Consider the following 26,329-nt stretch of genomic DNA (forward strand, 5'->3'; position numbering starts at 1 on the left):
GATGCTATTTTGGACACAGCACTTGTCTTTTTATACCCAAATGACCCTTTGTCTGTGGAGCAGCTCCAGACTTTAACCTTGATTACATCACAAATTTGACTTTTAGCACTCAAGTTTTTGGATTTGGGAGAGAGTTGTTCATGTTTATAAATATTTTTGGACTGTCTTAGCCCAAAGGAATAGCATGTATGAATTTTTTAAATAAGTGTGGTTCCCCTTTAAACATTGATTCAGACTTTGATTCAGAGTGAGGATGGGTATGAACTGTCATACTCACTTTATTTCTATAAATACTCATAACTTTGACCCAATTTCAACGTTATGACTAGTGTAGAGGTACAGATAACTGTCACAGTACCTATCACTTCCCATTAACCATTATGATTAGCCAGTTTGTGAGTTGTGCTTTTTTTGTGTGTATTTTATTGCTGAGTTTTCTGTTTGTATTGGATTTGTATGAAGGTCCATCTAGGGATGGGCAAAAGCTTAGGCTATAAATGCTGTGGTATGTGGCGCTGGTCCATGCCATAAACGTGTCCCTATAAAAATAAACTCTACATTAAAAATATGTAACATGAAAATATCTCCATTTAAAAATACACAAGTCATTACATGACTTGCAGTCTTATAAATAGTCATAACTGTGACACATTCTCAGCATGTAATGAATATTATATAAGACTATAGTCACAGTACATGTAAATTCTCATACAGACCATAATGATCAGCTATAAAGGAAGACAAAATCCTCTTCATGCAGTGTCCCGACTTGCTCAGCAAACACACTGTACAATACAATCTATAATACACACAATGTAATGCCTAAATTATTTATCATAATCAATCTCAGATGAACATCAACAGCTCAGCTGTTTCCTATCAGTGGTTGGTTTCCTCTTGTCTTTTCCCTGGAGAACATGAATATTGATGAGGAGGAGGAAGGCTGACCAAGCTCCCAGTCACTCTCTCTCTCCCTCTCTCTCTCCCCCTCCCTCCCTCTTAAACCCACACCCTGGATGCAGGCAGGCGTGCACACACCGGCAGACTCACTCCGCTTCCGCATCGCTCTCCCTTCTCCATCTCTTGTGTCTCTATCCCTCCCTACTCTCTCCGCTGGTGGATTTTAGCCCACTGCTGTGTGGAACACCGGTAAGAACCAATCATCTGTCCTTCGGTGTGTGTCTCTCAGTGTCTCTGTGTCCGTGTGTCTCTTTCTGCTTCTGTTTTACTAGAGTCAAACAAAGGATTGGGGTGTGGCTGGATCAGCACAGGCTGATGGCTGATGGCAGCTGTGAAATGATGTGAAAGAGGGATGTTGAGGATGACGATGGTGATGGTGATAAGGGAACAATAGAGCAAATGTTTGAAAGATTAGGTTTATCGATTAACTAAAATAAATAGATGTTAATATCAAGATGTGGCAGGGCTGGAAATAGACAGAATTTGTAGCTGAAGGGTAATCGAGAAATGATTCACTGTGCCTCGTTTCGCGATTTTTTTCAAATTTTGGCCACATGCCCAGCATGTCTATTTCTATGTCAAACCAATTCTATTAGGCCCCATTCAAATTCAGACTAGCGAGGATGATTGTACAGTAGCTTGGTTTGCAAATGACTGGCTGCAGGGTGGTGGGCTTGTCACATTTCCACAGCAGTCTCTTGACAGAGCAGTGGCTGAAGCAGGCGTGACTGGGCCGCACTGAGCAAGACAGATTAGTCAGACCTGCGGCTAGGTCAGGAATATGACTGCAGTGGAGCATTGCCTGGATCCACGAGGCTGCAGGGGTGGATGCAGAGGCAGAGAGAGAAGAGAGAGAGGAGAGAGAGGGAGAGGATGCGGAGGAAGAGAACAAAGACCTCAGCCTCAGAGAGGGAAAAGCAAAGACAAAGAACAGACAGCTAGGTAAAAATAGGCACATGTTAGCTACATAGGCATTTAGGAGAGAGGAGAATATCAAGACAGAGCATGTGTGGGATGCAGCGACCACTCACAGGCATCCATGTGGCTGTGTCTGAGCTGCACATGTCGTTGCCACTCCCTTTCTGTGCAGTCAGTAGAAAAAGATTATCTTCAACATCAGACAAAGCCATCGAGGTTTTTGACAGCTCTTGTGATGACTCGGAAGAACATCACTCTAATACCACAGAGTGTATCTGATAGAAAAGATGGATGTCTATTATGTTATTCTGAATTACCAGTATGATGGCTGACAGTAAAGGTCAAAGCCGTGTGCTCAGGTGTCTTTCTCATCTTTCACAGCCGAAATGTCTGACAAGCCTGACATGACTGAGATTGCCCGTTTCGACAAGACAAAGCTGAAGAAGACAGAGACAAAAGAAAAAAACCCTCTGCCCACCAAAGAGAGTGAGTGCCCCTCATGTCTGTGTGTTTCTGGGCAGCGCTGAAGCGCCTTGATCCCCTGCAACAATTTTCCTGTCAGTAGCTACTCATCACTTCCACTGCTGTCAAAAGACTACACGCTCAGCAAGCAGAGCAGGAAAAAAAAAAACAATTTGCTGCAGCATCAGCACATCATTGATATACAGCCAACCCAAAAAGCAGCATCCTCTCAAATATTCACTAAACACAAGCCTGCTGACCTAATCTATCTTTTTGCTTTTCATTTCCAGCCATCGAGCAAGAGAGGAAAGGCGATGCCACACCTTGACTTCTGAGCACATGAAGAAAAGACGCTGAGATGCCACAGCAAAAAAGCACTTTCCTTTGATTATCACAGTATTTCAATCTCTTGCTTTGTCTTCAGAAAAGGGTGCTCTTGAGCTCCCTGGGGTGCCGTAAGGGTATATGGCATCCTCACATGGGGGCTCTCTTACCACTCCGGTGGAAAAAACTTTAGCCTGGGTGCCTGTCTTGCACTGTTAGCCTATAACAGCTAACATGTCTCCAATATTGCCAAACTGGGGAGTGGTGTAGTGATGTAGCACAGAGAGAAAGGCAGGCATCCAGGCTAGTGGGGGAGGTATGGGGGGTGTTTACAGACATGGGAGCAATCGGAGTCTAATCATGTGGGATGTTTTCTTAATAAACTTTTTACTTTTCTTTATGAAATAAATATGAAGACGTGGAACCAGTCAGTCCTGCATATTGCTGTCTCCTTTATGTCTATGTGCAAACGTCAGACTCACATACATACTCATGAGGCATGGACTGATCCTGCACGGCCATGGAATAAATACACAAATGATTCATCTCGACTGCTTGCGACTGGCCTGTTCAGTATGTAAAGTACTGCACTGCACAGTTATGCAATTCACACCTCACATATGAGTGCATATTCAGAGCCTTAGTCTTGGTGTTAAACTTGCATTACTTTAAGGTTCAACCAGATATACAAGGGCCATATTCTGGTATAGTTTACTGACAGAAACAGTTAAGATCACATCTTAATAATAACAATAATAATGTAGCCCAAGTGGCTCATATTAAACACATAATCATTGGTGTGTATACAGAGCACTAAATAAATTAACGTCAAAACTCAACACATTGTTATGAGAATTTGTTACATCCTCTTGTTGGCTCAAGGATGCAGCTAGCCTGCTACCGTTTCAAGCTAGCTTGGCGTGTGAGCTCTTACTTGGCATGAGAGCTTAGATGATTACTTGATTAATGGACAGAAAAATTGGATATTTGTTGTAATTTTAAAGCAAAAAAATCTCAGTTCTCAAATGTGAGTATCTACTATTTTTCTTAATATTCTATGATAGTTAATTGAAAAAACATCAGGTTTTAGACTTTTGGGTGGACAAAACAAGCTATTTAAAAACATCACCCTGGGCTCTGGGAGATTATGATAGGCATTTTTCAATATTTTCTGACATTTTACGGACAAAACGAATAACTGACAAAAAATGTAGAAATTTATGGGCAGATGAATTGATGGTGAAAATGACCATTAACTGCAGCCCTACTTGTCATCGTTCAGTAAATGTTAACATCAGCATCACTGTAGTGATTTCAAGGCTCCCCAGGGCAAAGACACACCAGTGCAGCCTAAGACAGTGGGTGTTTCTCAAAGTCAAGGAAGGATCCTTACACAGCTGAATTTCAAGGATGCTACATCATCAAATCCTGCCTAAGGACTGTTCCAATATCAAGGATCCTTTAAATTCTACCAAGGACAGAGTCCTTTATTCAGAGAATTTTCAAGGATACATGTGTGTATGCTCAGCAGGTATAAAGTACCCACAATTCTTTGCGCATGATTTGCTGGAAGTGAAAGCAGGACCTCTTTAATGAAAAATGCGCCAGTGGAGCTCAGCAGGATTTAGATATGTAATATGTAATTTATTTGTATTAATATCTCCAGGAGTTTTTATCATACGAGCATGAAAAAAAAATACTGACAGAAACCTCATTATTTACGCTTTCCAATGTGTCCACTGCCAAATAATGAGCATTTTAAGATAATATGATTTAGATAAAACATTAGTTTTTAAATCAATCATTTGCAGCAGTGATAGAGCGCTAAGTGCCACAAATTACCCATATCATTTAGCCTAACTGTTTGTTTTTTTTAATATAATCCAGAAATATATTCTACATAAAAGTCATGTGACTTTGAAAATACTGCTTAGATTTGTTAAAATTGATCCTTCCTTGGAAGGACTCATCCTACCAAGGAAGGATCCTTGACTTTGAGAAAAAACAAGTGCTGTGGGTAGCTAAGAAGAGCTACCTTGCTAGTTGGTAGTAGCTGAGTCTGCCAGAGGCTGAAGGAATGTGGTTGGCTGAAAGGCGAGGAGGGGCGGGGATTGATTACCACAATACTGTCATGTAAATGAGAAAATATTTAGCAAGAGCAACACTAAAAATAGCACTATGGAATAAAAGTAGACATTTGAAAAAGGTGCATTTCGAAAATAATTGATATAAAATACAATAAAGAACAAAAAAAATAGAAAAAAAATGCTGGAAAAAAACATTTAAGGCAATGATTTGAGTTTAACAATTTGTTTAATATTTCAATATTTATTGGACTTTTCTGCATTAAGGATTAGATAACATATTTATAGCCTATTATTTATTTATTACAGGTCATTTTTAATTCCTGTCTACAGTGGTCATTTATAGCCTGACTGATGTCTCTGGCTGGCGTCACCAGTCCTGCCACCCTTCCCTCGGCCTGTAAAGCCTGTCACCTCCTAAGCCTTTATTGCTCCATTTCTCTCACCTTGCAGTGCCATAAATCACCCGTCAGCGCTCACCGGACGGCCTAATGTGTCTGAAATGTCTGTTGGAACAATTTAATTAGCGCGCACTTTTACTTGATGTTATTTTAAGCAAAGTGGTCAAATGTCCTGACCCTGCCGTTTCCTGGTGGAGATAGAATACACAAACTTGCATGAAAAATAAAATCCATAAGGTAATAATTATAAGGTATGGCAATACATATGTATCCAATCAAACATTTGACAGGTGACAATATTTCTGATTTGACCATTAATCGCCTAATAATTAATAAATAAAATCCATTTCTTTAATTCACTTAACAACCCACGTGACTTGTCCTTAAGAGTTTCGGTGTTTATAGGAGCCATCTAGCACCCATGCTGCAACACGCCCTGCTGGATGGACTATTGTTTGCAGGTTATTAACCCATTAAAATCGTTAAATGCGCCTTGGGTTAATTTCAAGTCATGCAGCTCGATTATAATCGCTCTGTATTATTTCCCAGCCAGGTGTTGAGGGGCTCTAGGTTTCAGTCATATTGCAGAGTGAATGTGAGCGATATCTAATTAATAGAGATTATCCTCACCTACACCTCTCCACCATTGTGCGGAGGACCTCGCCCGGCCGTCCGTCCATTGTTCACCGCGATGAGTGGATTGTTGTTTTAAGGGATTTTGAGTGGCTTAAAGGGGATTTGACAAGTGTGGTTTTAAAAGCTGTAATGTTAATCACTAACTTGGTAACTTCTCTCGCATCAAATCACAGTTTGAGTATGGGATGACAGAAACTGGCAGGATGACTGTTAATGATCAGTAATTATGGAAGTTAAATCAAGGAGGATGATCAGCAGAATCAGATGGGACTAAGTGCTGGATAATCCCACGCTTCTAGAATGAATTATCAATGTTTTTTTGGGTATAACTCTACAAATCAAAACCATCTATAGAACAAAATGACCAACAATAACTCCCAATGTAATGGTTAAAGCATTAAAGCTCTTATGTGTTTACAGACTTGTAAATTCCAGACTGTTTTCACACCGAGTTGTTTCCCAGGGAAACATCTATTATCCTATTATCACAACGCTGCCAATGTCGCCGATGTGTGAGGCAGTATTTACATGACTATATAGGCTACCATCAGCTCTTGAAAGACTTTATGGCTTTGTAGTCACTGTCTTTTCCCCCTGGGACACTGGTGCCATTTCCCAAACGTTTCCAGCTACATATGAAGGCATTAAATTGTATATTTCCCTAACGTATGACTGTAATTTAATAATTAGGAGCCATATTTAATGCCATTCAGTGAAAGTTGTTTTCTGATGATAATGCTATGTCTAAAATGTGTGGTCTCAGTGCAGAAACCCACCCCTCTTCAAATCCCTAAACAATAAACCAAGATATTATTCCAATATGGCATCATTTAAATATCCTCAGCTTGATGCATTTTTAATAAGTTTTAAATCAGTGCTCATATATGTACTCAATATGCTTCCATTCGTGGGAAAAGTGCATAAGGATTAGAGCCTGGGAACGACAGGTGAATGAATGACTGAGGGGCTGTTTAACTGTCTGCGTCACTCCTTTGAAGTGCACTTATGTACCGACGGCTCCTTTTCGTCTATAGGACGCGGCATCAATGTCGTCGCATTTTCACAGTGGAGCGTTACCTGCGGGACAAATCTGTCAATCAAACGGGCAAGAGCATATAAATATCATCGGCGTGGAGTCTGGCTACAGCTTCAGTTGCCTTCCTCTCTCTTTGGGCACTCACATCTGGGATACAAACAGACAGGCCTCCGTTTGGAATACAGCTGTGATGGGACCTTTGAATCTCCTTCCAGCCATGGTTCTGTCCATGTGTTCTCAGTTTACATTTGCTTGGTATGTTTCTTCCTTTTGGTGGAATTAATTTAAAAATACTACATTGAAATGTGTGTTTGCTGGTGGTATAATGACTTGGGATTAACGTGGCTTTTCTGTTTCCTTTCTGTAGGACGGTGAATAACTTCCTCATGACTGGACCTAAGGTAAACACATTTTTTATCTGTCTTATTGTGCGTAAAATCCTCTGTATATTCAAATGTTTTAGCTGAATCTACAATAAATTAATGTATTTTCTTATTTATTAAATGCAACGATGACTAACATTTCCCGTTTTTCCTCTCCCAAGGCTTTCCTGACTTATGCCGGCAGTGTGCAAGTTGGCGCACAAAGTGGAATACATGAGTGTAAACACCAGTTCGCGTGGGAGAGGTGGAACTGCCCAGAAAACAGGCTCCAATTATCCACACACAACGGCCTTCGAAGTGGTAAGAGACGTGTATCCATATATTTGCATCATATGAAGGACATGTATCGGGGTGGAGTGGTGATGAGTTCAATTCCAGTAACTCAACTTTGCACAGGCACTTTTGCACAAAGTTATTCCTCCAACGCAGAAAGGATGATGTGGCGGATTGTGCGCTCTGATCTCCATGGAGAGGGGACACAATCATAAGCTAAAATTCCTTGCTAGACCCTCATTAATAAAACACCCAACATGCCCAACATTGTTACCCTGTTAATCTCCAACCGTGCCCTTACGCACGGCTTACCTTTTACGCACAGTATTTGAGCGTAACCACTGCGCATCTGCGTTGCCAACTTGGGCTGCAAAGCCTAACATTGTATTTTGCTTACTTTGCATTGTAGCCACAAGGGAGACGTCTTTTGTCCATGCCATCAGCGCGGCTGGAGTAATGTACACGCTCACCAAGAACTGTAGTATGGGAGACTTTGACAACTGCGGCTGTGATGACTCCAGAATTGGACAGACAGGTACATTTCTACGCCATGTGTGGTCTATTTACAATTAGATTTGATTATGAGAGATGGACATTTTATTCTTAGTACTGAATAAAAATGTGCATTTTTAATCCCCAGGTGGTAGAGGATGGATATGGGGAGGCTGCAGTGATAATGTGGCGTTTGGAGAGAAGATCTCCAAACAGTTTGTGGACGCGTTGGAAGGTGGGCATGACTCACGCGCAGCCGTCAACCTGCATAACAATGAGGCAGGCAGACTGGTAAGATTTTACTTTTATTACTCACTTAAGTTTGTCAGAATGAAACATTTATTAATAACCTTGGTCCGGGGAGGGAAAATGTCTTTTGTTGGTGGCATTTACGCATTGATTCTGATCTTGGAAGGAAGAAGTAGTGCAATTAATTACATTTCCAACTAACTGTTTCGCTATCTTGGCAGGCAATCAAAGCTACCATGAGGAGAGCCTGTAAGTGTCACGGAGTGTCTGGGAGCTGCAGCATCCAAACCTGCTGGATGCAGCTGGCCGACTTCAGAGAGGTGGGCAACTACCTGAAGCTGAAGCACGAGCATGCAAAGAAACTGGAGATGGACAAGAAGCCGGCGAGGGCTGGAAACAGCGCGGACAACCGAGGAGCCATTGCGCACGCTCTCCGGAGCATCGCCCGCACAGAACTCATTTACCTGGAGGATTCCCCGGATTACTGCGTCAAGAACCACAGCCTGGGATATCAGGGCACCGAGGGCCGGGAGTGTCTGAAGGGTAACAAGAACATGTCCCAGCGGGAGAGAAAGAGCTGCCGCAGACTGTGCTATGAATGCGGCCTCAGAGTGGTGGAGAAGCGCATCAATGTTGTGAGCAGCTGCAACTGCAAGTTTCACTGGTGCTGCACGGTGAAGTGCGACAAATGCACTCAAGTTGTGACAAAATATTACTGTACACGTAAAGACGGTGGAAGAAAACCACATAATAAAACGAGGCGCAGGCACCGTGCGCGCCAGCAATGATTGCCACTGGTTGCAAAGACTATCCTCATCACTTTTCATATATGGACATCAATAGGCATTATTCTGTATTACAGAAATGTTCATTTCAATTTCAACTGTTACATCATCTGATGCTATTTAATGCACTTGATCTTACTGATTTGATTCTGTACAGAAATCAAACTATCCACGAATACTCACTCGTTCATGGTGGCGTTTAAGGGATAATGGATCAAATTTGTTGGATCTGTCTTCTGTGAAGTCTGAAAGGTGTCTAATATTTTAAATGTATATTTTTAATTGAAAATGCTATCTAATAAATATTTTTTCTATAATATGCATGACTCAGACTGATTTGTCACTGGCAAGATTTTGTATATTGGTGCCCTGGTGTCATACAGCCTAGGGGAAGAAAATAAAGTGGAGCTTAATGCCATCCTTTTGAAGTGCGCAATAGGCGTTTCCTGAACCCGTCAACCAATCGGCTTTCTCGGACCTCGGGGACAAAAAACAAGAGTTCCATTTGTCCTCCATTCAAACAAAAGTTGCAGTACGCAGGGCCAAAATAGCAACATCTCTACTTTGAAGGATAACGGTGCATGTGAAAATGCATTCAATACTTTGGATCCTGCCCCTTTTGTTCAAAATATGCCCAGGACATGCTTGGTAAGAGATCTACATGGTTTACCTGTATCTTTTCTATATGTGTAGACTTAAGAGAAACTAATCTCATTCTTTATCCTCTATTTTTTTCTCAGGGTGGCAAGTAACGTACTTATGACGGGACCTAAGGTAGATAAGAAACTACTTAATTACTGGGATAACCCTGACAAGTTTAGGATAACCTTTCAAATGTGAATCAGGTCACAAAATGACATTGCCTCTCCTGCAGGCCTATCTCACCTACGCAAGAAGCGTGCAGGTGGGTGCACAGAGTGGGATCGAAGAGTGCAGACACCAGTTTGCGTGGGACAGATGGAACTGTCCCGACAGCGCGACTCAGCTGAAAGGACTAAAACGCGGTAGGTTTGAATTGTAAATACAAGTCCTAAAACAAGTCCATATATGCTGAAGGAAAAATTACGTGATGCGTCATGCGTAAAATGTGTGTGGAATATATCCAAAAATAAAGGGCATAATGCGCCGAAATGGATTATAATTATGTTGTAGTCATTCCTATACAATGGCCCATTTCTATTTATTTTTTGTAATTAAAAAAAGTCACAGCTAAATATATTTCATCACCGAAGTCATTTTTAAAAGATCACCATTAGAGGGATTCCTAAATATTCACTGATTACTTTAATTTTTTTTTAAGTTGGTAGGCTATAATTAATATGTTTTAGATGTCTTTGCCACACATGACATGCATAATGTAAATGCCTATTTCTTCTTCCAGCCACCAGAGAGACTTCTTTCGTCCACGCCATCAGTGCAGCGGGGGTCATGTACACTCTGACCAGGAACTGTAGTCTGGGGGAACTCGATAACTGCGGCTGTGACGTCTCCAACAATGGAAAAATAGGTGAAGTTTCCATAAATATTTAACATGCTTGTGACGTGTTGTGCACAAAACTTAGGCCGACCTATGGATCAGTTATAATTTTCGATATTTAAAGTTGGTGCTGATTTTAAGTGACATTTTGTATGCAGGCGGTCGTGGCTGGCTGTGGGGTGGCTGCAGTGATAACGTGGATTTCGGAGAGAGGATTTCCAAACAGTACGTTGACGCGCAGGAGACGGGTCAAGACTCCAGGGCTGCTGTCAACCTGCACAACAACGCAGCTGGACGGCTGGTAAGAACTGTTTGCACCACGAGAATTTATTACATGACACCGTTTAAGGTCGCTGGCTTGGCACTTATTAACTTTTCCTGTTTTTAACAGGCTGTGAGAGCAACAATGAAGCGCATCTGTAGATGTCATGGCATGTCAGAGAGCTGCACTGTCCAAACCTGCTGGACACAGCTGTCAGATTTCAGAGAAATCGGCAACTACTTGAAGACCAAACACAGCCAAGCTCAAAAACTGGACATCGACAAAAAGCGCATGCGGGCTGGCAATAGCGCGGACAACCGTGGTGCCATCGTGGACGCGTTTGGCAGCGTGGCCCCGACAGAGCTCATCTACCTGGAGGACTCCCCGGACTACTGCAGGAGAAACACCAGCATGGGGCTGTACGGGACCGAGGGCCGGGAGTGTGTGCAGCACGGAGAGGGTTTAACCCAGTGGGAGAGGCGTAGCTGCCGCAGGTTGTGTCATGAATGCGGCCTTAGGGTGGAGGAGAGGCGCACGGAGGTAGTGAGCAGCTGCAACTGCAAATTCCACTGGTGCTGCACGGTGAACTGTGAGGACTGCTCTCAGGTTATGATCAAACATGTGTGCGCCAGGAGGGAAGGTGCTCATGGGCACGGCTTTAGACGGAAATACCGTGGACCCAAGTGAAAAAGGAGCTCCTACATCACAGTGACGTCTGTTAAATAAGAGCCCATATTAAGATGTTAAATGTCTGCACTTCCCATGTCTCCTTGTATAAATACTTGTGTCTATTTATGAATATTATGTTTGTTTGATTATAATAAAAGTTAGAAATAAAGACTTCTGATTGTCACGTTTCATTCCAGCCAATAACTACAGAAACATTTCATAATTTTACTTAATAAATCCCAGGGTCATTGGATTTTAGGAGAAGGCACACAAGAATCTATTAGAATAAGAATGAGCCGAATACACTTAACAGAGGATTACACGGATAACATGGTGCAGTTCGCACCTAACCAAGGTGTTGATCCAGCGTTGAACCACTATCACTTTGATGTCAGCGTGTATTGATTTCATTCAAAGAGCAGAGAGGCTTTGAAAGACAAATTAGGGAAGCATTTACACCGCTACAAGTTACTATTTGGCCTGATAATCCGGGCCAACACTGCCTTATCCGAGTCACATCCCACAGACAAAGCAAATGTATCACAATACATCAAAGCCTCCAGGGGAAACGCGTTTACACACTTGTGACCAAAATTAACTGTTTCACAGCAAAGTGGGTCACTGAGGGGTCCAGATATTACACCGTAACTCCAGTGAGGGGACAGTTATAAATAAGCCTGACTCGGATTCCACCCTGAAAGCAAGTTAATTTCTAATCTTATAATTTGCAAGTAATTAGGTCTGAGAGGAGCCTCGTCTCCGCCCACTGGCCTATCTGTGTCTTAAGAGCCATTCATTTGCCTCCTTCTCTCCTCTACCCCCTGTCTCTGCAAAAATCTTCCTCTCAGCTGGACGTGTCATAAATCTGCCACTGTCTCAGCTAAGTGAGTGATGGCATGGATATTACCTACATGAGGGGGTCCATGCCTGGGGGAGAGGGGGGTGGGAGGAGGCTGCTTCACCATCTTTACAGACCAGTTACTATAGAAGCAGTAAATGAGGAGATAAGAGAGAAATTACTGCATGGGTTAATATACAGTAGATCAACTGGTGCCACAAACATCCACAAGAACTCTGACAACTTGATGGGAGCCACTTCTTCCCATTTGTTGTTTCAAATTTGACATACCATAAAATTCAATTAATAGCCCTGGCTATTATTTGCTTATATCACTAAAATCAACAAAGCCTTTATTTGGGACAGGCATTCATTCCAAATTATTGCTCATCAAAGATCAGGAAATACAATCAAATTGTTTTTTAAAACAGTATGAGCATTACTTGTTTAAATATTAGGCTTCAGATATGAATCATTTATTTGATCAAGCTCCACCAGACAGTGAATCAGAGGGAAAGAGAGTTACGGCACTCAAGGCATACAGCAACTGGCATACCAACACAACACAACTTTACCCTGTTAAAACAACACATTCTCACTCTGACCTCGTCACATATCGATGTTTGGTCAAGGACTTTCCACATCTAGATACCATGTGGAAGGTACCCTGGGTGCGTTGGTTGTCAAGTAATGCCTTTTATAGCATTGTCTTCTTTCAAAATACACTTCCGTTTTCACAAGAAATTTACGGCTTACAGTCTATTTCAAAATAAACACACTAACTCGATACAATACCGGAAATTGACATTTTTTTCCAGCTGTTTTACAGCTGTTTCTTAGTCAAAATGTGTGGCAACACTGGGCTAGTAAAAGAGACTAGGAGTTTAATAGGGACTAGGCTTTTAATGAATTAAAGTTTTACCGTATTATCACACTGACTGATTTAAGAAAACATTAATGGCAGTGGAATTACCACTTTAGCAACACATTAGGTCTCGCACAGTGGTCTGCAGCTTGGCAAGTGTCTCACCAAGGTGTCACGCCTTCCACCATACCCTCCACCTCCAAATGATGAAGTGAGCTCATATCCTACATCACTTTCGAAACATTCATATAATGCAAATGAAAGGTACAAATGTAAGGCATTTGTGATTTGCAGAAGCATGCAAGCCAACATTTTCTTCTGGCCACAAACAGCATACAACTCCACATAAATATACTGTATATGGGTAAATGTAATTTTTTGGGGGGACAAAATAGGTTTCTAGCGCAGGTACAGGGACAGAGAAAGTGTGAGACCACTACACACACAGTGACAGAAAATCCTTACTGAACGAGGATCAAGTAACACTCTCACAGACCAAAATACTCCCTCCCATCCTTCCCATTTGTCTGTTTGCTTCTGGGGATGTCCTGTATTTCCCATGCTATCCTGCTGTGTGTTAATGAAGGTTTTGCCCCGCAGGAAGTCCTCACCAATCCACCCCTTTATCTCCACTCTCCACTGAGTACATTATTGGTTCCATATTGGTCCCATATGATGCTGTTGCTTGGTTGTGATCTACAAGCAAGATGACCACAGCTGTCCATCTATTCATAAACCCTCTTCTCCATATAAAGTGTCAGTTATTTATCCTGCAAGTTTTGAAGAATGAAAGAAACATTTTTCAGACTTCATAAAATCAACCACATTTTTCTGAACATTACCTAACACTGATTTAACACCTTTCTAAAACTGTTGCATCTCTTGCTTTATAATCATCCTGTCTTTCCTGCTTCCTTCACATTGGCAGTATCATGTCTTTCACTGGGGGGATATATTTCCCAGTCAGGACAGAAAAGGAAAACAGGGGTGATCTCCCACAGGGACCCCCCAGGAGGACTCATGTATTCACCCAGACATGCCTGGGGGTCTAGGAAGATTTGAGCGTGATTGATCATCCCTTTTCTCCTCTGCCCTCCTCTCTCACCTGGGTGTGAGATACCAAGAGGCCTGACACAAGGCAGGCTGAGGACAGCAACACAAATGTATGAGTATCATTTCAGTCCATTTAGAGCTGACCATGTTTAAAATTGTTTGAGAAATCTGCATCTCACATCAATGCCCTGCTGTTCAGTCAAAAATCAAACACATTAGTGTACATTAGTACAAACTAAACTGATGCACTGTATGTAGTTAGAAGCATGTGGTAATGTTTATAGGTATCTGAAAGGAAATCAGCAGTCTCTATGTTTAGAGATAGCTATACTCTGCAGTGAGTGCATGCACTGACATCACACATCTCAAGAATAACCACGGAAACTTTCTACTTCAGTCTTTTACAAAACAGACAAGTAAGACGATGTGCCACCACAAATGTTTATTTAAAGGACAGAGATGTCATTCTAAACTTTCATTTTATACGGTAGGTTGAGTGTGTTCAGGACTGCAAGAGCTTCCACTTTGTGAGCATACTGCTGCCATTAAACCCTTAACTTTTTGGCGAATGTGACACTTACAAGGCAGAAGAATGAGTTTAAACAGTGTTCCCTCTAAAGTGGAGGTGATGGGATGGAATCCCCAAAGCCTTGCTGACTACATCAGGAGGGTAAGTATCAAAAATGCAGCTTATGAGTGAAAAAAAACAAACAAACAAAAAAAAAACAGTTTAATGTCTTCTGTAGCAGTCGAGTTCTTAAGTTTCATTTTGTTCTTCTAAGTTAATTTAAAACCTGAAGTGTTAAAAATATTTATCTTAAATAAAGGGACTATACAATATGTATGAAACTAAGTAAAAATCTACACTATTTAATACATGCTGATTAAGTAATGTATGCAACAGTTCCGTTTCTGCATTTTCAATGTTCGTAGTCTTGCATTACTCCACCACAAATTGATGCATGATATTTTAAAACCAAATCTGACACTTTTCTGAGCTTATGAGCAAAAAATGTAGGCACTGCACACATTTCTGCAAACCACAGATATGTTGCTTATGATAATTGTATGTTAATATGTAGCGGATGTGTCGAAAAGTCTCTTTACATTTCAACATTGCTGTACTGTGGTTAATGTGTGGTTATGTTTAGGCACAAAAAAAACACTTGGTTTTAGTTAGGAGCGAGTAAATATACACCGTTTTGGTGCCAGAATTTGTTGTTGATCTCAAATAGTTGTCTGCAGCCGTCTCAGCTAGGTCTTACTCCATTCATCATCCCTTCCACCTCGCGATGACAAAGTGAGCTCATACACATATAATCAGAACGTTACTTCAGAAACGTTGATATGCCATGTATGAAACAAACAAATGTAACACATCCGGGGTTTGCAGAAATGTGCAATGCCAACATTTTCTTCTGGCAACTGGGCTGCACTATTTCCAGACAACTATATAACTTCAAACATACAGTAAAAGTTAATCTACATGTTCTAAAAGTGTGTGACATCTTCTCAGCTTAAGTTATCCGGCTGTGACAGATTAGTGATAAAGAGCAGCATAAATGGAGCACAGTTCATGGTAAGTATGCCCGTAGCTCTGAAGGCCATTCCATTTATTTACTGTTCTGAAATACAAGCAACTGATTTTCTATTTCTCACTAATATTCAAATCTACATCATCCAGCAAATGACTGCATGTGACCTTCAAGTGTTCCCCAGCCTTTATGTCCCGTGAGTCTGACTTAATATTTATTTATTTCACTGACATCAAACAGTTTTCCAACCAAAAATATTGATGAAAAACATATCTTGTATCTTCATAGAATAATCACTAAGATCCAAAATGAAATCAACAAGATGGACCAGAAGAAGGGGGGCTTTGGTCTTAAGTACTAAAACAGATTTTATTTACAACTTCTACTGAAAGTGTCACTGTAACTGAACAATGCATGACTTTCTCATTTATTTTTTGTGCAGATCAAAGGCACAGAAATACCCAAAACAAGGTAAACACCACTTGGGTTCAACTACGCCACTGATACAAAGCCATCATTACTAAGGCCTGATTCCATTCTTTTACTGTTCATTTTCCTACAGTATTTGTACAGGAAGAACTTTGGGACTCTGATGAGTTTGTAAGTAAAAAGCCACCAGTTATCTTTAAAAGTTTGGCCACTTTAATGACTCAAACTTCAGTGACAGAGCAAATTGATAGTTGCACTTGTGCTCACTACTTGTGCCTCATGTCTGGGCTGTGGTCAGGACAATGACAGCGATCATGACTATGAGAAAGGGGAAGACAGCTACATCTGTGCTCTGACTGAGCCACAAACAGCTGAGCAAGAAGACAGTGACGAGGCCTATGAAGAGAGCTGCGACGAGCCTTCCTCTGCAGACATAATAAAGCCACTTCGACTTCTGGGATTGGCTAAACATCAGGACAGTCACTACAGAGGTAGCAGAAAGCAACCTCGACAACAGTGCTGTTCACAAAAACATGCAAGCATGCCAGAAAACATATCAGTTTGTCTGCAGAATTGTTCCCGTTTCTTGCAGGCCGAACTTAAAAAATTGTTTATGTATGTATGTAAATAGATCCTGTTCATGAGCCGACCCCTGCTGAAAGGACCTCAAAACCTCCACACCCTCATCCACCAAGAATGAGCCATACCCCTCAGAGACCTTTCAAAGCACCAGGTGACTGTGGTACATTTAAAAACTCCACAACCACCTGACTTCTTGATGATGTTGATGATCTAATCCTTGTGTAAAATGCATTTTCTCATTCCCAGCACCAGCCAGTCAACCCAATCTGCCTATCGACAGGAGCAAGAAGCCTGGGCACTCTGGCCCATCCCAGACAGACCTTAAAAAATCAAGTATGTGCTGCTTATCATGTAGTGTTAGGAGTAGTTGTAACAGTTGAACAGCAAAATGTTGTGACTTTTAACTTCTGTTTCACACTATCCATCATGTCCACAAGAGGGCAGCACTGACAGGGCTCCTGGATCATCCACAAGCAAGACCCCTAAACCAAGACCCCCGAAACACACAGATGTGGCCAACAGGTATACAGAACCCTGAGCAATTTATAAGTGTAGCAAGCCCTTCAATCCCAGTATACAATTATTTAGGCTTTTTAATTCTGTTTCATTCCATCTCTCCCCTCCCAGAGCAGATAAACCCGTTCCTCCAGTGCCAGTAGAGCTTTCTCAGGTTAAAAATTCAATACCAGGTCCAAGAAAGGTGAGAATCAAAAGTGGAACCACAACTGAGTGATAATTTCCATTATTTTAGTTTGTTTGCTGGAGAACACACATGGTAAGGGTGAGCTTTTCTGTGCAATTACACCCACATTTGAGTACTTTCAGATGGGAAACAGCAGATGGCAATGTTGTAAAAAGAACACAGTGGTAGGACCCTTATGTCTGCTCTCAGCTCAAGAGATTTGCATTTTATTCACTAGGTTGGATAATTGGAAACATCTGTTATATTTCTTTTACAACAATAGTGTAAAGCACATTTCTGTCAGTGTTAAAGAGAAATGAGAAGAGTTAGTTTATGTAGTCCTTACTATAAGTGTCTTATTATGTTGCATCCAGGGCTTGGATCCCAGCTGGTATGGCGGAAAGGTGACCAGACATCAAGCTGAAGCTGCTCTCAGAGAGGTGAACAAGGTCAGGTGTTGCCCGTCACGGTCTCATATATCTCAACCTCCTCTTCCTGGAGCACAGACGCAGACACACACACATAAACACAAACCATGCAGGTGAAATTTTACAGGATTTAACTTGCAGTATCACATTGAACTGAGTCTATGTGTCTGTGTGTGCATGGATTTGTCCATATTTGTGTCTTTAGGATGGGGCATTTGTGGTAAGGGACAGCACACAAGGCGCGGTTGAGCACCCCTACACCCTAATGCTGCTGAAAGAAGGCAGGGTTTACAACATTATGATTCGTAACCAAGGCAACTCCTACTCCCTCGGCACTGGCCTCAAAAATACCAAGGTAAACTAAAAATGATGATGCCATTAACTATGATGTTAAAATGAGAGGAAAAGTCTGTATTCACTTAAACTGAAAAGTTCACATCTTGTGGCACGCCTCGGGGAGTGTTTGATGCTGACTTGTGCTGCGCTGCGTCATTAGGTCCCTGTCATCTTTTTTTGTGTGCTGCTGTGCTGTAGAGTTTCCCTGGGGTGAAGGAGATGATTACCCATCACACACACACTCCGCTGCTGCTCATTGATGCCACAGACCAGAGCTCTGAAGCACCGAGCCAGTGTTGTCTGCTGCACCCTGCGGGACTCTGACCAGCACCAACACCAAGCTTAATGTGGGTGTTTGCATCTGCCTCTGTATGCTAATTTGTGCGCATGCATACTTGTGGCTTTTTTAGAAGCCTTTTTGGAACCAAACAAACGTCACAATTTTCACAAACACAAAAGGTCATTATTACATAATTCTTTTCTTTTTTTTTGCTTACTTCATTTGTATTTTTAGCAAACAGAATGAAAGAATGATTTTTGCAAAGCTTATGGTGTATATTCCATTAAACTATGTTTTACACAAACACACAGCATTACCTTTGTTCTTCATGCCTCAGTGTCATGTCAAGCTGGGGGCTGCTGCTTCAGAGCCTCTTGGATTTTCAGAAACGCCAACTTGTCAGGGTGGCCAACACAAACGATCAGATCACATTGCCTCAGCTGGGTTCGCACTGCAGGCAGAAGACAAATACCTTGTCTCACAAGTGCCTCAGGTCACCACAGTTCTAAGATGTTTAGAAGTCACGTTCCAAAAAATATAAGGCTTCACACCAAGGACAATAGTACCTAACAGGAAATGACCTGAATGATAAACTTAAAGGTATACTATGCAGGATTATCTTTTAAATAAAAAAACAATGTAGAGACTCATACAGAAGGAATCCCTCTCAGTCTTCACGTATGACCTCCTGGAAGTGTGTAGGGGTTTCTTTATCTGCAGAGACTGCCCTCTGCCTGTATTTTCTTATTTTCTTCTTATCTAACTGTGTTCTGGATGTTACTGTGCACCACATGCAGGTGAGGTCATGACTGTATATAAAGGTAGCACGTAGGTGCAAGACAGTAAGCAGCATGCATCCAAAAGGAAGCTACAAAAATCATGGACACAGCACTCTGAAAAACAAAGCAAACAAGAGTGAATCTGGGGTTGGCTTTTACTTTCTATTTTGCTGACAATAGTGTTTACTAACAGTAACTGACATTTCCTGCATGATATACCTTTATCAGTGTACACTCCTCTCTATTTTGTCCTGTTATAAAGCAGTATTCACTGTATCTGACGCAAAGATACGATACTCACACAGAAGTATCTCGCCTGAACAACGTAAATTGTTTGTGATCATTGACAAACTGCTATTTATTCGGATATATTCAAATATTCTACACATAAATTCTAACTAGGGTTTGAAAATGTTGTGTGTAAGCTCTGGGAAACTGACTAAATACTGTAAAATTCACTCAAAACACTCAGATTGCAAACTAAATTAGACTGATTTTGGAGTGTGGTGTTGATGAACAGAATTGTTCTATAATGCAATCCACAATGAAAAAGAGGAGCAACTCACAGCTGGAAGAATTATAACTCTTTAGGGGGTGAGACAGCACACACAAACTAAATGACTAAATGAGTATTTCACATCTGGGATAACAATTTTCTTTTTGTTTTAGTGGGTTTTAAATTCAAAACTGACAACAGCTCTCTGATCTCTGAACAGGTTGATTGACATCTGCTCAAGCATATCTTTTACAATTTCTTAATAGCGTAAAATAAAGTTGTTTCATTTCCTATAAACTACAAGCCAAAACAATATAGTGTTAAAAAAAAGAGGAGGGGCGACAGTCAACACTGACACCAAACCTCTGATGTTTGTTTTCAGGCGTTGAGTTATTGAAATAAGCAGATAGCTCTAATCAAGTAAGACAACAAGCAGACAACTGTGACAGCCTCTTTGCCCACAACTGTCCCCTCTGGCAAAAAAAGAAGTTGCAACATTATGCCTCACATCAAATGGCGTGATGGACAACCATGTGAGGGAAATCCTTCCGTTAGTCCTATCTGCCCATCAGCAGAGTGCGAACTGACAGACATCATGTAGCATCGTGTAATGCTGCACCACTGACATCTACGAGCGAGGCTAATTTGAGCAGCAGTTGGTGCACAATAATCCATTTTTGGCTATCACATTTCAGATCTAGGGTAACAGTTACATCATATGCTTTGCATATTTGCAAATCGATCATAAAGGTCATCTTACTGGCATAATTGATGCTTACTGACATTTTGGAGGTGTGCACGGAGTGGATGGGGATAAACTGGTTGTACATACATGCCAGTTGATCCATGCAGTTAGACAAGGAGTCCAGCCCTTTCAGTATGTTTTCCAGATCAGTGCAGGCAGTTGAAGTAGCTTGCTCTGTGCTCTTCTCTGTGTTCTCCATCTGAAAAATAAATGCATAAGAACAAAACCGTTTATGTCAACTATTAATTTATATAACACACAAAATCTAACAAACTTATGCTGGTGTAACATTCCAATTAAAACAAACATAAAATGACACAGATACAATAAAACAGGTGTCATGCATGTACATCTATGTCTATAAAAACACACAACACATTCTCATTTATTTTGTTTTTTATTATTATTATTATTATTCAATGTAACAGATCAGAGCAGAACAAAACACTTTGGTACCTACGAAACAAAGTTTGCAGATCATACTAACATCAAGTAACAACTATCAAAGAGATGCAGTCTGCACATTACTGAATGAAACATACTGTTTTACACCAGAGAGCAGAAAAATCAGTCCACATACCTGCTTCTTCCAAGTAAAAATGAAAACAGAGCTTTAGCATTTACTTTAAAAGATTTAAATACTCCATCAGCCATTGTCCCTACTGTTTAGTACAGTATTCTTGTGTAAACTTTGACATCACATCTGAGTAGTAGCTATGACAGTAAGATCAGGACATGTGCCCATCTCTGGCTCCTGCTCTTGGTCTCCACACACAACTGCTCTGCATTTATGATGGGCTTCTTCCAATTTCTGCATGGAGTCCCACAGCTCAGGACTGGTCTTCAGCGCCGCCATGTCATAACACATCCAGGTGAGCTGCACTACAGGTGGATAGAGGGGGATAATATCTGTATTAACACAGCTCCAAGCCAAACCTGAGTCTTCGAATGCAAAGATATTTACTGAAGTCTTCCTAACACCGTGTGACAATGCAATGAGACACCGTAACGTTAACACACCTGATAAATTTTCAGTGTCTTCTATGAGTCTCTCCAAATCCCTTTTCATCTCCAACACGTCGTCGCTGCTGCTCTGCGGTGGCTCGGGAAGTGATTCTGCATCGGCCATCTAAACAAACCGGTAACGTTCACATTATATGACCTTAATCAGCCGTCGGTTAATCGCGAATAAACTTCTCCGCAACAAAAAACTTAAGCTAACTTAAGTGGCACCGGCAAGCCGTTACTGACGTTAGGTCACGGCAGCAAAGGTAAACGTTAGTTAGCTAGCTATCTTACGACGCTTCGGTGTAACTGTTAGCAAGGTCGAGTTAGCATGATATTATAGTTGATATGAAGTTTTTGACTGATTTCGACATGTCAACAGGAATAATGGTATTCCCAAACGCTAGCAGGAATTTTAATAAGCAGTTTGTGGGGTAAGAGGTGTTATTTAATTATAAACTGTGCAAAAACTTACGGTAGAGGGCGTTTCTTCAGTAAGTCAGTTTGAAATAGAAAGAGCTCGCGCTAATTTGAGGGAATAAAACGACGCAATGCGCATTTTCGTGATGACGTCAACTTCCTATGAATTATCAACAGTCTTATTCCATAAAGGGGTTGTACATATTAGACAGCCACTGTAGGCAGGATTTCATCAGCCTGCCAATTTAATATATTTAGCTTTTTTACTGTTTACTTCATGGTTTACTTATGACACTGCCCTGTGTGTTTAGGTGTTTACCTACTAGGCTATATTGCTCTGCATTTTTTCTTTACTGTTTACATGTTTTAGCCGCTCTGTTTTTTACACTATTCACTTATTACACTTGCTTTTTTGTTTGTTTGTTTTGTTTTTGTTTTGTTTTGTTTTTAATTATGCTTCTTGTTTCCATTATCCCCGATGTCAGCTGGGATAGGCTCCAGCGACCCCTGCGACCCCTATCAGGATAAGTGGTGACAGACAACGAATTATGTTGTTATGTTATGTTATCTTATGTTATCTTATCTTGATAATAAAGTAATAATATAAATATCAAACAGGATATTAGCTTACACGTATGAAAGAAAAACAGGCTGGCATTTCAGTCCCAGTTACAGAGACTAAAGTTGAATTGGCTGAATAATAAAATACTATGTATTCAAACTTAGTAATACTTCACCCACAGGATTACCATTTGTAAATCATGCCATACTTTCAATTCATGAAGAAACTCAGGTTTTCTTGTATGCTTCCACTGAAAATGGTGGACATATTGATTAATTGATTGATTGGGGACCACCTTGTTTATCAAAACTATATCAAAACATCTGTTTACAAACTTTAACACAATAAGTGTAGTGCAATCTAAGTCTCATTTATCCAGCTCAGTAGCACTTCCAAAACACACGCAATATTTCAAAAAGTAAATAAATAAATAAATGTGACTTTGAGGGAAGATAAGTTTCACTTTCAGTTTAATATTTTACACAATAAGATAATAAGACCACTATTCCTACAAATGTAATGTTACATATTTCTCCTAGTTCTATGATGTATGTGCTGCAACTGGTGAAAAGTGGCCATTACAGGACTGCTATTGCTTTGTTTATCATAATTATCATTTTTTATTTATAACATAGGCTTATAAGTGTGGCCCGGCCTTTACAGAAAATAGTACTGTGCTGTATTAGTAATGTAATATTAAATATTGCATATATCCAAAACATTTAAAAAGGAAAACATTAGCTAGAGTGTCCACAAAATCATCTTTCTGTTGTAGGTGGTTGGTTGTTTATCTTCATAATGACTAAGCGGTCCATGACAGCAGCAGTAGCATGCTGGAGAAAGAATTATTAAAGTATACAATCTAAATAAACGGACAGTATTATTTCAGTCTGTTTGAATTTGCATCATGCTCATCAAAAAAAAAAAAAAAGATACAGATGACTGAACTCAATTAATGCTGGAGTAACAGCTTGAGTGGAAAATTATTTAATTGAGGGTGAACAAAACCCCTGGAGGTAGTGAACTAGCTGACAGCAGGAAAAAAAAAAACAGAGAAAGCAGGGACAGACTCCTCACCTGCGAAAAGCAGCCAATCAAAGGAGACAGTGGGCGTTTCCAGGGAAAAAGATAAAGCAGGTATGACAGGTGACATCTTGACAAAGCAAGGGCAAACAGACAAGACAGGGGTGGAGAAGAGGAGCCTACAACTTGGAAGTGCCAAGACCACCATTTGGATCAGCTCACATTCAAATATCTGCAAAGGTGTGAAGAAGAAAAAGACTTTCGGAGGCCGACAAAACCGCTGCTAAAAGATTTGCTTAGAGAGAGAGGACAAGCTAAGGGCAAAAGGTGCAGAGGAGACTCTGAGAGGTGAGGAGAAATCTCACAATGTCTTCATTTGAGGCCCAGGGCCAGTCTCCTCCTCGGTGTGGCCCGCAGTTCCCCAGCCTCGGCCAGGAGCCCCCTGAGCTCAGCATGTACAGTGACTGTTACTACCCACCTCCTTCGCTGCCGAGTCCTCAGCGCACCACTCCGACATCCTACGACCTGAGCGACTACACCACCTCCTCCCCAAACCCTTACCTCTGGTTCAACGGCTCCAGCATCAACACACCGCCCTATCTGGCTACTACCGGCCCACCTGGTAACCCCGGTCCTCCCTTTGTCCCTCAGCACTACGGCATGCAGAGGCCTTACCTGGGTCCTGCCGGAGCTGGGGGTCCAGGAGGGGAGCTGAGCTGGTTCTCTCTCCCCTCACAGGAAGACCTGATGAAGCTGGTCAGGCCGCCTTACTCTTACTCGGCGCTCATCGCCATGGCTATCCACGGAGCCCCAGACAGGAGACTGACATTGAGCCAGATTTACCAGTACGTGGCTGACAACTTCCCTTTCTACAACAAGAGTAAAGCGGGCTGGCAGAATTCTATCAGACACAACCTGTCACTCAATGACTGCTTCAAAAAAGTACCGAGAGATGAGGATGATCCAGGTAATATTTTCTTTTCTGATTGTTTTTGCTTCTGTTATGAATACCTCCCTCTAGTAAGGGAAGACTTATATGATTTATTCATATCATTTGCAGTGCTTTCTGAATGTGCTGTAGTTTTTTCTTGGCGTGTTGCGTATTGCTAAGTTATTTAAATTGAACCTCACTATCTCAACATCTCACATCATAGGCAAGGGCAACTACTGGACACTTGACCCAAACTGCGAAAAGATGTTCGACAACGGAAACTTCCGCCGCAAAAGAAAGAGGAAGTCCGATTCCCTCTCCGGGGGCGACAGTGGCTCAGGGGCTCCAGATTCAGGTGACAGCGAGAGGGGCAGCCCTAAACACTCAACCTCCCTTAACATCTCTCCCACAGCGGACAGGATCCCCTCTCCATCATCAGGCCCAGCACCTTGTCTCAGCAGCTTCTTAACCGAGATGTCTGGAGTGACAGCCGCAGCAGCTACTGAGGTGGGAAGTGATGGGTTAAACAGGCCACTGCACCTTCCTTTAGATGGGCCTCATAGACCTGCGCAACCTGGGAGCTTTAGCAGCTACTCCCCCAACTCAGGCGGCCCAGAGTGGGTGCCACAAGTGCCAGCTCCCTCTGTGCTCTCCTCTTCACCCACCCACTCTTCCCTAGGCTACACTAGCCCAATCCTCAGCCAATACAGTGGCTCCAACGGGCATTTCTACCCCTCACTGGGCTCCACAGGAATCATCTACCATCGTGAGGGCACAGAAGTTTAATAAGACATTGAGCGGGAAAAGTTTGGTCTGAAAAGACTCTTGACGGGAATTTTTTACCTGTCTGGTCACTTTTGTTTGAGAGAGATTCACCTGTGAGAGACAACACACACACAAACACACAAAGTTTGCGCTGACTGGGACAGTTGAGATCACTATAGCGTGTGACAGCAGAGTAAAAAGGCTTTGATTCCCACAGTAACAGCTGAGTCAGCCGGGAAGGACCACGAGCGTCACTCCCTGAAACCGCAGTCAGCCTCGCTATCAGGTCCTCAGTCAGCTTTTATTCACACTTCAGCTAGTCTCTATCAGATCTGACTCATTATTAACAGATCCTGGATCTGATCTGCTGACATCAGGCCATTCCACACTGCTATCTGTGACTCTTTGATGGTATCACCCATACACAGCGCTCAGACAGCACATTTAGAGGAGTAGTTGAATTACACTATTGTCTACATTGTGTGTGTACAAAAGGTAAAAGGTAGACTTTCTGTCATGGTTTTTGTAGTACTGACGCTAAACAATCTGATGAACTTACAGTCTCTGAGTCTGATAGTGTTGATTGTATTGTAAATATGTCAATGTGTTGTGTAATGTTATACATGTATGTAGTTGGTGTGTTGGTACATCTGTTACTGTACGAAACTCATTCTGTATGTATGGTTTATGCTATACATGTTGTGTTTTTTGATATGAATAAAAGGTTTTAGAGTTCCACTGTTGTATTTCTCATTTTATTCTTGTGCAGAATAATTATTACTCTGAAGCAATAAGGGAAATGATTTCTCTCTCCCCCCCAAAAAAAGAGGGAAAGCCAGACGATAAGCACTCACTGACAGAAAACAGTCCTGTCAGGAAAGCGATGACCAGTGGAGTAGAACCTGCATGTCGGCGTAACCTGAGCTTTGTGTGATGGATAGTTAACTGATTCTGCCAAACGGTGAAAATCCACATTCCCATGCTCTCCCTCTTCACTGCACGACACCTGAAATCTCTTTCTGTCACACCATCTAAACACAGATACTGCTGACTGGATGCAAGCAGCTTTACAAGGGGAGAGGGGCTTATACTGTAAAAGGCTGTAAAGATGCTGAAGTGTGAATTAGCTGCGAGATAAACACAGGCACGTATAGCACAGTTTGT

At 41.6% G+C, this 26,329-nt stretch overlaps 6 protein-coding genes across 6 annotated transcripts; 5 read left to right on the forward strand and 1 right to left on the reverse strand.

Annotated features, from left to right (window-relative positions):
• Positions 1–999: 999 nt before the first annotated feature.
• tmsb2 (thymosin beta 2) lies at positions 1,000–3,103 on the forward strand. The gene is made up of 3 exons (XM_050042303.1): positions 1,000–1,149; positions 2,260–2,364; positions 2,631–3,103. The coding sequence occupies exons 2-3, from the start codon at positions 2,265–2,267 to the stop codon at positions 2,666–2,668; spliced, it is 138 nt and encodes a 45-aa protein (XP_049898260.1). The 5' UTR covers positions 1,000–1,149; positions 2,260–2,264; the 3' UTR covers positions 2,669–3,103.
• A 3,843-nt stretch (positions 3,104–6,946) lies between these two features.
• Positions 6,947–9,235, forward strand: LOC126388912 (protein Wnt-8a-like). The gene is made up of 6 exons (XM_050042298.1): positions 6,947–7,076; positions 7,189–7,222; positions 7,366–7,504; positions 7,887–8,012; positions 8,118–8,260; positions 8,440–9,235. The coding sequence occupies exons 1-6, from the start codon at positions 7,012–7,014 to the stop codon at positions 9,004–9,006; spliced, it is 1,074 nt and encodes a 357-aa protein (XP_049898255.1). The 5' UTR covers positions 6,947–7,011; the 3' UTR covers positions 9,007–9,235.
• A 282-nt stretch (positions 9,236–9,517) lies between these two features.
• LOC126388913 (protein Wnt-8-like) lies at positions 9,518–11,558 on the forward strand. The gene is made up of 6 exons (XM_050042299.1): positions 9,518–9,651; positions 9,744–9,777; positions 9,878–10,007; positions 10,385–10,510; positions 10,639–10,781; positions 10,872–11,558. Exons 1-6 carry the CDS (start codon positions 9,593–9,595, stop codon positions 11,427–11,429), a joined length of 1,050 nt encoding a protein of 349 aa, XP_049898256.1. The 5' UTR covers positions 9,518–9,592; the 3' UTR covers positions 11,430–11,558.
• A 3,201-nt stretch (positions 11,559–14,759) lies between these two features.
• lcp2b (lymphocyte cytosolic protein 2b) lies at positions 14,760–18,600 on the forward strand. Its single transcript, XM_050042421.1, has 14 exons — positions 14,760–14,837; positions 15,684–15,746; positions 15,852–15,898; positions 15,991–16,056; positions 16,145–16,173; positions 16,265–16,302; positions 16,430–16,622; positions 16,763–16,864; positions 16,960–17,046; positions 17,151–17,235; positions 17,341–17,413; positions 17,770–17,844; positions 18,029–18,178; positions 18,358–18,600. Exons 1-14 carry the CDS (start codon positions 14,760–14,762, stop codon positions 18,481–18,483), a joined length of 1,212 nt encoding a protein of 403 aa, XP_049898378.1. The 3' UTR covers positions 18,484–18,600.
• A 2,282-nt stretch (positions 18,601–20,882) lies between these two features.
• Positions 20,883–21,947, reverse strand: syce3 (synaptonemal complex central element protein 3). Its single transcript, XM_050042302.1, has 3 exons — positions 21,940–21,947; positions 21,480–21,588; positions 20,883–21,341 (listed from the first exon to the last, which is right to left on the reverse strand). The coding sequence occupies exons 2-3, from the start codon at positions 21,586–21,588 to the stop codon at positions 21,157–21,159; spliced, it is 294 nt and encodes a 97-aa protein (XP_049898259.1). The 5' UTR covers positions 21,940–21,947; the 3' UTR covers positions 20,883–21,156.
• Positions 21,948–23,551: 1,604 nt separating this feature from the next.
• Positions 23,552–25,897, forward strand: foxi3b (forkhead box I3b). Its single transcript, XM_050042296.1, has 2 exons — positions 23,552–24,436; positions 24,624–25,897. Exons 1-2 carry the CDS (start codon positions 23,836–23,838, stop codon positions 25,184–25,186), a joined length of 1,164 nt encoding a protein of 387 aa, XP_049898253.1. The 5' UTR covers positions 23,552–23,835; the 3' UTR covers positions 25,187–25,897.
• Positions 25,898–26,329: the final 432 nt, after the last annotated feature.

This window comes from Epinephelus moara, chromosome 4 (assembly GCF_006386435.1).
Source record: "Epinephelus moara isolate mb chromosome 4, YSFRI_EMoa_1.0, whole genome shotgun sequence".
NCBI lineage: Eukaryota > Metazoa > Chordata > Actinopteri > Perciformes > Serranidae > Epinephelus > Epinephelus moara.

Bases quoted from the DNA above. Each gene is read 5' to 3' on its own strand.
- syce3 (XM_050042302.1), bottom strand. From the start codon at position 21,588: ATGGCCGATGCAGAATCACTTCCCGAGCCACCGCAGAGCAGCAGCGAC. The intron at 21,342-21,479 runs GTGTGTTAACGT...ATCCACCTGTAG, and splicing joins AGACACTGAAAATTTATCAG to TGCAGCTCACCTGGATGTGT.
- tmsb2 (XM_050042303.1), top strand. From the start codon at position 2,265: ATGTCTGACAAGCCTGACATGACTGAGATTGCCCGTTTCGACAAGACA. The intron at 2,365-2,630 runs GTGAGTGCCCCT...TTTCATTTCCAG, and splicing joins CCCTCTGCCCACCAAAGAGA to CCATCGAGCAAGAGAGGAAA.
- LOC126388912 (XM_050042298.1), top strand. From the start codon at position 7,012: ATGGGACCTTTGAATCTCCTTCCAGCCATGGTTCTGTCCATGTGTTCT. The intron at 7,077-7,188 runs GTATGTTTCTTC...TCCTTTCTGTAG, and splicing joins TCTCAGTTTACATTTGCTTG to GACGGTGAATAACTTCCTCA. The intron at 8,013-8,117 runs GTACATTTCTAC...TTTAATCCCCAG, and splicing joins CTCCAGAATTGGACAGACAG to GTGGTAGAGGATGGATATGG.
- LOC126388913 (XM_050042299.1), top strand. From the start codon at position 9,593: ATGCATTCAATACTTTGGATCCTGCCCCTTTTGTTCAAAATATGCCCA. The intron at 9,652-9,743 runs GTAAGAGATCTA...TTTTTTTCTCAG, and splicing joins ATATGCCCAGGACATGCTTG to GGTGGCAAGTAACGTACTTA. The intron at 10,511-10,638 runs GTGAAGTTTCCA...TTTTGTATGCAG, and splicing joins CTCCAACAATGGAAAAATAG to GCGGTCGTGGCTGGCTGTGG.
- foxi3b (XM_050042296.1), top strand. From the start codon at position 23,836: ATGTCTTCATTTGAGGCCCAGGGCCAGTCTCCTCCTCGGTGTGGCCCG. The intron at 24,437-24,623 runs GTAATATTTTCT...CTCACATCATAG, and splicing joins GAGAGATGAGGATGATCCAG to GCAAGGGCAACTACTGGACA.
- lcp2b (XM_050042421.1), top strand. From the start codon at position 14,760: ATGAGTTTAAACAGTGTTCCCTCTAAAGTGGAGGTGATGGGATGGAAT. The intron at 17,236-17,340 runs GTATACAGAACC...CTCCCCTCCCAG, and splicing joins CACACAGATGTGGCCAACAG to AGCAGATAAACCCGTTCCTC. The intron at 18,179-18,357 runs GTAAACTAAAAA...GCTGTGCTGTAG, and splicing joins CTGGCCTCAAAAATACCAAG to AGTTTCCCTGGGGTGAAGGA.